General features: G+C 48.3%; 1 protein-coding gene across 2 annotated transcripts in view; it reads right to left on the bottom strand.

Annotated features, from left to right (window-relative positions):
• Positions 1-4,778: 4,778 nt before the first annotated feature.
• The window catches only part of LOC142803345 (endothelin-converting enzyme homolog), a 139,728-nt gene continuing 133,983 nt past the window's right edge, over positions 4,779-10,523 (bottom strand). For both annotated transcript variants that reach the window (XM_075888462.1, XM_075888463.1), the window contains one exon: positions 4,779-5,210. In XM_075888462.1, the coding sequence (XP_075744577.1) occupies positions 4,872-5,210 (339 nt within the window). In that variant the 3' untranslated portion in view covers positions 4,779-4,871. The remainder of the gene's footprint in view (positions 5,211-10,523) is intronic.

The following is a 10,523-nucleotide window of genomic DNA, read 5'->3' as shown; positions in this document are numbered from 1 at the left end:
CCTAGCACCTCCATCCATTCAGGCATCTGCGCATTCATCCAGGATCAACCGCCTTCTTTGCAGTGCAGTGCGAAAAGCTACAATACGTGGCCAGCACTCCCGCAACGAGAGCCCACCCATGCACCTGGCTTGGAGGCCAGGGCAGCGGCCTCGAGTTCATCTGGCTTGGCTGCAGGAGGTCGCCCAGATCAAGCCCCACAGTCTCAGCTACAGTGACAGCAGGACCCCCTGGCCGACTCTGGTAAGTCGCTCTTTGGCAGGCCTCCCAAAATTCTTCACAATCGACACATTCACATTCACCAGCCCTCATTCAACAGACGTGTGTCCATTATTTCCAAACGCCAGAATTCATTCAAGGCCTCACACAACTAGTTCTAAAGTTCATAAGTGATAGCCTCGAGGCTGTTAAAACACAACTGATTAACGAACAAGGGCAGGCCATCCAGAGAATGTAGATTACGTTTAGTCGCCGCATGGAAAAAATTGAGGTTGCAATTAGTCACCTGTACGATATAAAAGCTCAATCATCACCAACTCGTAAGCATAAACAACGCAAATCTGACGCCGCTTCCCCTAAGCACACGGAGCAGGCGAACAGCCCACAATCGGCAGTTTCCACTCCCACAACGTTCCAACATGGTGAATTCTAGTAATCAGCAAAATCCCGGACGAGCAGGTTTGCCTTCTACATCGGAAAATCAAAATTCATCTGATATCAACATATGGCAGTGGAATTGTAGAAGCATCAGAAAGAAACACTCTCAATTGGCCACCTACAATAAACACTACGCTAAACCACCTCATATAGTGGCTCTGCAAGAGACACGGTCTGTGCCTCTCTCTCTGCAAGAATATCAGGTGGCATCGATAACATCGTGCATGGCTATTCTTATTCATAAAACCCTTCCGTTCATAGATCGTACCCCTACAAGAAGCTCTTCAGAGAAGGCAACCGAGTACACTGCTCTTAAGGTAATCCCGTCGAATCACACATCGAGTAAAGAAATCTTGGTAATCAACATATACAGCATCTCTAAAGATCTGGGCACTGGCATACCCGAAATTCTTGCCCAAACGCAGTCAACACATCGCATTACAGTAGGTGACTCTATTGCACGCCATACCGCATGGGGTTACATAAGTAACTCACTGAAAGGTAACCTCGTATATAACACCATGATGCACCACGCACTTACCTTAATTACTGATCTTACTGTACCAATGCGAGTAGGCACTAGCACCACCGGAGATACCACACCTGAGCTCACGATGGTGAGTGCACATGTAATAGTAAAAACACTTGAGGTTCTGCCAGATACTTTAGGTAGCCATCATCATGTGATTTAAACTGCCATAACGCACAATTTCACAAATTTCTCGATCTAAAATGCAGACCCTCGTTGACTGGGATAAACTCCGCACATATATCGCCACTGAAGATACCAGTCTGCAATCTATAGAGTCCCGGACTCAAAGGATACAAGATGCTGTTCATAGGGCTGGTACAAAGATGAAGAACACGCAAAATTTTCCCCAAGTTCACCCCCATCTCCTCCATCTGTGGGAGGCCCGACGAAGCCTTTGTAAACTATGGAAGCGTCAGTGACTAAACCGCAAACTTCGCCTACATATCGCTGCAGTCACAGGAGAGGCTGCACAGTATGCCACCCAGTTAGCAAAAGCAAATTGGGAAAACTTTTATGGGACACTGAAAGGAACACTTGGCACAAAACGTACATGGAGCACCCTAAGGGCGCTTATAGACCAAAAACTACATTCACACCGCTACCCAATGGCTCATTTACCTAGAATAGCAAATTGGCACAGACATTATCACACACATAAAAAACCTTTACATTCCTCAGCCCCTGCCGGCGGATCCTAACGCACTCCTTTTAACACCCCCTAATCCGGACAGAATCTTGGACGCAGATATCATGCTTGCAGAGGTAAAGCAGGCCCTTGCTTGTATTACCCGGGACACTGCACTTGGGCTGGATCGTATAACATAGAAGATCCTCCGAAACTTAGATGACGTGTCTCTACAGGAGCTCACGGATGTTTTAACGAATATTGGAGCAAGGGCACACTGCTCTGTGTTTCGAAACATGCACAGAATAATCTGATTCCGAAACCAGGCAAATCACTAGTAGAAAATTCACAACCCATATCGCCCACGAGCTGTGTAGGTAAACTTTTTGAACATGTTGTTCTCCGTCGACTACACACACATCTAGAAGCTAGAAATTTTTGTTGAAAACCCAGTTTGGCTTTCGCCTTAATCGATCGGCGCAGTATGTCCTCCTGCATGTTGAAGAGACTTCATTTCATCCCAAACGACAGACAGCCCAAACCATAGGCTATCTCGCATTAGAGACAAAAAGCTTTGGACAATGTAGGTCACGAACAAATTCTCAGGACATTGGGCACAACTGCCTGTGGTCGTAGGACCTGGAAGTATGTCAAAGCTTTTTTGGAAAAGCGCACTACCAAGGTTAGGCACATTCACATTAGCCATTTTTTCCCTCCCAAACAGGGGCACACCCTAGGGAGCTGTCCTATCGCCACTCTTATTCAATGTAGTTTTGGCCCAAATGGCCAAAGAGCTTGCTGATATTCTTAAAAACAGCATGCATTTTACGCCGATGATATATCTCTGCGGGTGTGTCATGGCTCTATTCGGCAGGCACAAGACATTCTACTATCTGTCATCAACGCCATCGAGCGACATATTAGTAAAATGGGCCTCCACTGCTCGCCAGAGAAGCCAGAGTTACTTACAACTAAACCCCGCATGCACGACCCAAGCATTGACCTGCACGTGCATGGTCAGCCTGTGCGAAGAGTGCATAAAATTAGTCTATTGGGTCTACACATACAATCAAATTTAGACGCAAACTACACCTTGAACATTCTTTATAAGCAGGTGAAGCAAATTTCAGGACTAATCCACCGGATTGCGTCGCGCAATTATGGTCTATCTGAAAAAAACACCATGCAAATTGTTGAAGCTTTGGTGATAAGTCGCCTCACTTATCATCTTCCGTATCACCACCTCATTCAAAAGCAAATGGAACGGGCTAGCAGTCTAATCAGGCGGGCGTTCGAAACCACAATCAAGTTGCCGATGCGCACCAAAACTACTCTTCTTCTAGATACTGGTCTGTATATTAGGGTGCAAGAATTAATAGAGGCACAGAGAAGCAATCAGCTCCTGCGCCTTTCTCGGACACCTACAGGGTGGAACATGCTCTGAACCCTGGGGCTCAAATCAAGCGACACGATGCGTAACAAAGAAGCATGGTCGCCTATTCCAGTAAGAGTCGCGGCACACATGCAACTCAAACCGTTGCCGCGCAACATGAATCCACAACGCCATCCGGGCCGACGGAAGGCACGCGCTGATTATTTCATACGGCGGTACAAAAATTGTGAAGACGTCCTCTATGTCGACGCAGTGGTAGGCCCACTTGAAGGAATGGCCATGGCTGCTGCCATGAGAGAAGATGGGCGCATTAGCACTTCCACGTCCATTAAAAAGGCACCCCCAACGTGGCTGAGGGGGTTGCATTAGCCCTAGCAGTGGTGCAAGCGGCCGCAGCTTCTACCACTACAGACATTTGCACTGATTCCCAGAGCGCTTATCGATACTTCCGTCAAAGCATAGCACCAAAGACAGCCTCACACATACTGAGCAACATTCCTTCAGTTCTCCATCTGGTGACTATCACGTGGATGCCTGGCCATGAGTGTATTCCCGGGAATGTGCGCGTTCATGCGCATGTCCGAGGTCTTTCCATCTGGACCCTGGGGGCTTGCTCACCCGAACCCGTGAGAAAACCACAAGAGTGAATCCGCACCTACCATGAGATTACTAGGTATTACTGAAACAGCATTCAAGATTTACCAGCCCCAAACTTCTCTCTTACTCTTAATCAGAGTTCAGTTTGGCGCCAGCTGCCGACAAATTTATTAATTTCTCCCTATCTGGCACACCTATTTTGCCCCAATCTTCACGAACCACACTGCACCACCTGCGGGGCACCCCGGGCTGATCTTTTTCACTGCTTGTGGAACTGCCCAAAGCCCGTGGCGGTAGACCCTGTCCCTAACCCTTGCCTTTCCTCGTGGGAGGCCGCTCTTCGGGTCACTGGCTCGGACGATCAGTGGTGGCTGGTGCACCAGGTTTGCCTAGAGATGTCGGCCAGTGGGCTCCCGGACGTCTAGAGGCCGAACCACATTTGCTTAAATTTTTTAAAATAAATTATCCTCCTCATTCTCCCCACAGCGCGCACGTTCACTCCCCGACTAGGTCCCTGGCATCACGTGTAAAACGACGTCACTGGTCGCCCTGCCGCTTCTGCCGCGAGCGAATTTTTCCAACTCTGGCGAATTTCGCTAGAGCGATCCGTAGTCGCTGTAGAAAACTTTCTTGGCCTTACTAGCCAGCTGCCGCTACTTTCTTGGAGCGAAATCGCTCTGCATGTGAACCAGGCTTAAGGCTGCTTCGCAGCGGCGATGCGCAGTTCAAACGAACAAAAACGCAAGAAAACGATATGCATTATATATCTGCACATAAATGTTTATTTTGTGGTATTTGCCGAAATGGACCGTTCTTGCGAAGGTTTGCACTGTGAAGCTCTCGCTCACCTGTTATAACATATGGATGACGGAATAGGAAGGTACAAGTCCTTACCAAAAGCAGTTCTTTTCGAAATCACGTCACTCACTGTATTATAAACTTCAACAAGCATGAAGCATTTTTGGTGTGCGTGAAAAACGTTGTTTAATGCGATTTATAGAGAAAAAAGTGAGAAAAAGCTAGCACGTCTTACACACGGCGAAACACCGCAAAAGCCATGTGACATGCACTACCAAAAGGTGCACTTTTTATCTGGGTTCATCGGTGTTCTCGCCGCACAGCCAAACGCTCTGGAAAACTCTGGCATATTTCTCAAGGGCACTATACAGCGAGAGCGGGGTGGTGCGTGTCGTAGCGTTGGTTTGCTGTTCCGTGCACACCATTGGTTACACAAGTTGATGAAGAACAGTCGCTCCGATGACATGTTGAATCCAGCTGGTGTTACCCGCTTGTATTCTTCAGGCAACGAGGTGAAGGCTTCGTAAGCAAGCCTGGTTCCCACAAGGTCCCCTAGGTTCTCGGAGTCGACCGTTTCATTCAACAACTCTTCCTGACCGCTTAAAGAAAGCTGCGAACAAAAGCCACAGATTCCATCAAGTTATATAATAAAGGAACAAAGTAACATGGTCAGCCCTATAGCTGCAAGCTGTGTATTTTAGGTGCAGTTCACGCACTTTTTATTTATTTTGCTTTCATTGTAATCATGAACCATTCCTCTTCCAACTGAAGCAGATTTACCACTAAAAATAAACTGCTCATTTGTCGTAATTTTTTTACTTCAGGTACCTAATTATAACTCGATAATAGCTATTAGACGTGTTATGGAAGATCACTTCTTCACGCAAAATAATTTTGCTTCAGCATATGCGTTAATACTAGCTAAAATTGATGATCGTAAATACCTTGATTGTTGAGAATAAATCATGAAAGGCCAAAAAAAGTTCGAAAATAATTGCCTTTGAAATTTAAAATCTGCAATTTTAAAAAGTATGACAAATTTACAGAATCGACAAAACTTTCATTAGACACCAGTCAATCATTACTAATCTCTTTTGTTTTCTTTTTGTTTTGAAACATCTTGCCTGTCGGATCTTAATTTCCACCTTCTATGCAGCCATGTCAGCACAGTACTGTTGACGCATTTCTGTGATGCGTAGGCCCTGAGCTGTAAAGCGCCCAGGCGAAATTTCCAAATAGTTACGCTTGTTCCCACACACTATATCGCTATCAACGACTCGTTATGGTTCTCAATTTCCTCTTGGAAGCATTTAGAAAGTAATTCCGGATGAGCTAGTTCCAGAGAATTTGGCTTCACAGGCTCAAGCAGAGTTGCTGGAAGGTGTTATTTACGAACGATTTGTGCCTTATACAGGGGGGCTCTGTTAAACTTCCACCAAGCTTTGGCGTCCTTTGAGCAAAAGCCGTTGAATTGATTGGTACCTTTTGATGCCACGCGAATATATGTGAACCGGACAGTTTTTCACATGTCCTCCAAGGCAGCTCTATTTGTCTTATTTTAATGCCTTCACAGCAGCAATTTTGGTGCTTGTCGAAGATGACACCACTGAGGCGACGCCGACCAGATAGAGATTTCCCAAAAGAAAGATTTATGACTTTGTTTCTTTCGTTTCCGCAGTTCTGGACGACGTGGCAGGTGTTGGCCAGAACCTGGGAGGTCATGCAGGTGCACTGATTTCTGACAAAGATACCATGCGACAGCCGGACTGAGATAGGTGTTCGTCGGTATGTGGCGTAGTATTCATTCGTCCGCTTTCTCCAAACCACTTGCAGGGTCCGGGTACAGGCGGCGCGAAGTCTGGTAATAGGAAAGAATTTCGTGAAAGCGTATCAGATTCCTATTGCCGGATTTCGAGTCGAGACATGGAGGGGCAATGGCCCGGATGAGAGAAACACGGGTAGCGGCGTTCACCGCCTCGTTGCCGGGCAGGACTGAGTGTCCTGGGGTCCATACTATACGAATGGGTTGAAGGTTAAAGCGCCAAGAGGCTGCCTGAAATAAATCAGCTGGTAATTAGGCGATGGAGCCCTGAAGGTATTGGAAACAAAGTGAGCGCGACTCCGTCTGGATGATGCGTGAGGTGGGATGCGAGGCGGCCAAAGCAATGGCAACCCCCTCAGCTTTCATCACAGTATTGGCTCTAAAGGAGAGGCCATCGACGTGTTTTCCCTCATGATCATGGCGGGCGTGTAGTGACCTGAGGGGGAGGGGCCCCAGACGCCTACGTAAAAAACGCCAGGGTGGTTGGAATGTCGCGCCTAAAGTGCTGCGGAACGTGCTAGTCCGTGGCCAGAATGTAGTTTGGGGTTCATGATGCGGGGTAGTGGTTCTACCTATAGTTGTTGACCCGAAAGTTCCGGTATGGGCGTTGTTGCGACGCGCGCCTCCGACGACGTTACGAAGGGCGCCAGGAATCTCACCACTGCAACCAGTGTTTCGAAAGACGGCGACACCAACACGGTCCTGAAGGCACCACTGCTTCGAACTCCGCCGCGACGTTCACCAGCCGTTTGGTAGCGTAGGTTTCTCAGCTCACGACTGCTTCTGCATAGAGCTGATAGATGAGCGGATGAGACGACGGTGAGTTGAACAAGGTTTATGTACAGCATATTTACAGAGGCGTTACAAATTCGGCACTGGGGCTGACAGAGACTCGAAGAGCCGAGCTCTCCTCTCTAACACATAGCTCTCTTCTCTGACACACATATCTACTCCTAACACATGGATCTGCTGCTCGCGACGCGCCGCAGGGCTTCTTTTATATGCACCGGGTGGATTCTTTCAGTAACCAAATGTCCAACCAGAAGCGCCGCTGGTCGTGAGGTCAGAATCCCCCAATGGGGTCGCCGCTGGGCTGCGTCTTCTCATCGAATCTGGAGCCACTGCGCTGCACGTGGCTGCACGCAAGGACGAGTGACGTCACCACGCATTGCGTCAGATTCGCCAGACAGGAAGGCGCCGGCTCTCTGGCTGAGGTGACTCACTGCACGTGCACGGCAGAAAGGCGCCGTCGCGTGATGACACCGTTAAGTTGTTCATCGCGTTAGGCGGACTCGCGTGCTGGCCTTGACTCAGATTTTCTTTTTCCGAGGCATGAACGTTTGCTGCGGACTCGCCGGCATAACAGCACCCCCGCCGCCAGACAATGCGCCGGAAAGACGAGCTGCTCACACGTGGCTCGGATGTCAGGCGCGCTCGTTCGCCAGGTCCCTCCAGGTTCGCCTTCAGTGCCATGGGGAGAGTGCAGCTTCAGACTCCGTTCCAGGAACACAGCCCATTCTTGAGGACAGATCCCAGCTCCACATGCTTGTCGCCACAACTTGTCGACCAGCCTCGCTCGTCTCTTCAGACGATCTTTGGTTTCAGCACTTGTCGATGGTTCTGCAACTTGTCAAGAACGGTTCGACAACAGACAACACACGACACAAGCAAGTGCTCTCGGTCACCCGACAGAACACCAGACAAAGTATAGTACAACATATACCTAGCTACGTGTCTATCGGAATTTCGTTCCCTCTACATCAAGAGGCACATGTGAGACACAAGACTCTTAAAATGAGAACTCAATTTTTTTACACGTACAACAACGTAACGAAATAGAATAGAACATAATGTTGGCTCCTTGAGCTCATTCTTGACGAGAGATCTCAGCTAAGGCCGTAATGAGGACAAAATTTTGCCCCGAATCGCCAGCGAAAAACCGAAATGTGGAGAAGGTACTAACTAAACGCCCGGCTCAATGCACCTGCATTAGCATTTAGTTTCCCCCTTTTTTTTAGCGAACGTAAAAGTTGTGCAATTGGAGTATCATGCTCCATCTCAGTAACCGGCCACTTTTAGACGACGATACCCATGCGGTACCAAGAGCGCCTCACAATTGACGTTGCACAGGGGAACAACGATACGGCTTGCTACGGATTGACTCCTCACCGCTTAGTTCGATATCGTGTTCGATCACCCTCGTGTTTCCAGGGTTGTCCGAAAACACGTCTCCAAACTCGGAAACAATCCTTCTCAGGTCCTCCTTCTGGACTTCACTTAACCTAGGCTCTAGGATCAACTGCTCCAAGATTACCTCCGATCCCCTTTCGATTACATTACTAGAACTCAAAATTTCTTTTCCCTCTTCCTCTGAAGCATTCATTAGCCGATTTACGACCGCTTGAAGTTGAACGTATGGTTTCATCAAGTTACTGTGGTAAATTTTGTTTGGCCGCCTTTTTTATTTAACTTCATAATTGGTATCAGAAATCTTCGATATTACTTGGGCGGGCCCTTCCCAATGAACCTCAAGCTTGTTCTTTTTGGACGGCGACAGCAGCATTACTTGACTACCGACTTCAAATGTGCGCTTCTTCGCCGATTTGTCGTAGTACCCCTTCGACAACACTTGTGCAGCCTTCATGCGGCTTTCCACAAAATCTTTCGCTTTTACAAGCCTCTGAAGGAGGTCTAGAACATACGCAACTGCATCAGGGTCCTGATCTAATCCCTCCCAGGACTCGCGTAGCATTCACAATGGTGTTCTCAAACTCCTGCCATACACAAGCTCTGCAGGGCTAAAACAAGTGCTCTCATGAGGAGCTGATCTAAAAGCGATCATAGCGGGAGGAATACACGCTTCCCAGTCGCATTTTTGCTCGTAGCAGAGAGCTCTCAGCATCCGTTTCAGAACGGAATGCATACGCTCTACCGGATTAGATTGCGGGTGATCGATCGAGCTGTGCCCTACTTTTATTCCACATTTATTCATAAAGGCAGAGGTAAGGCAGCTGGTGAAGACACTACCATTGTCGCATTGGATTTCAGAAGGAAATCTGACGCGTGAAAGTTTGGATAGCAGTGCATCCACGACATGAGGAGAATTGAGCTCCGTAAGTGGTATCGCTTCCGGAAATTTTGTGGCCACACAGAGAGCCGTCAGGATGTACCGACAACCTTGCCTTGACTCTGGCAATGGCCCGACGATATCAATCACTAGGCGCCGAAAAGGTTCTGTGATAATTGGCACAAGCTTCATGGGTGCCTTCCACTTGTCCGTGGATTTCCCCGCTCTCTGACAAGTGTCGCATGAGCGTACAAAGTCTTCGATATCTTTCCAGAATTTCGGCTAAAAAAACTCAAGGGGAACTCTAGCCTTGGTCTTTTTTATGGCGAGATGCCCTGCCCATGCGTTTTCATGCGCCAGTTCTAATAGTTGGCGACGATACTTTTCTGGCACCAAGAGCTGCTCATACTTGCGACTTTGCGCATTTGTGTAGCTCCGATACAAAAGCCGTGCTTTTTCAAAAAAAGAAACATTCTTTTCCTTTTTTCCCAAGTTTACGCTTTCCATTAGCGCTTATCGAGAGGTCCTCACGCTGCTCTCGAGTGAGCGTATCTCTATCAACCCTCGACAGCTTACTCCAACTTTCCGCTACAGGCGAGAGCGTTGCAGCCCTCTCGCTCTGATTCAATGGCACCATGTCGTCTCCCCGTGCTCCGGAAACCGCGCCGGTCGCTTCGTCGACGGGCCGCTCGAGTGACTGCTCACATGACTCACGCGGAAAATTTCCTCTCTGAGGTTCCGTCGACATGCCGACAAGGTCACTTGAGAGTTCACCGCATTGAACAAGATCAAGCTCCCGCGAAAGCTTCCACGCTTGCGATCGCGTGAGGGCCATGTACGCAAACTTGGGGAAGAACAATTTACCCTGCTCTTTGAGAAGCTGCTCTGAGTTGTTAGAGAAGAGATAAGAAAAACAATCGGGAAGCGCTGCAGACACAGCCGCTTCGGTGCGAAGCTTACCGAACGGGCCTTCAATGACAACCGTAGCGATTGGTTAGCAAGCACTCTGCTCCTCGGCGACTTGCCTAATCCAC

Source organism: Rhipicephalus microplus, chromosome 3 (assembly GCF_043290135.1).
Source record: "Rhipicephalus microplus isolate Deutch F79 chromosome 3, USDA_Rmic, whole genome shotgun sequence".
NCBI classification, from domain to species: Eukaryota; Metazoa; Arthropoda; class Arachnida; order Ixodida; family Ixodidae; genus Rhipicephalus; species Rhipicephalus microplus.
This window is presented reverse-complemented; position numbering and strand designations above follow the sequence as displayed.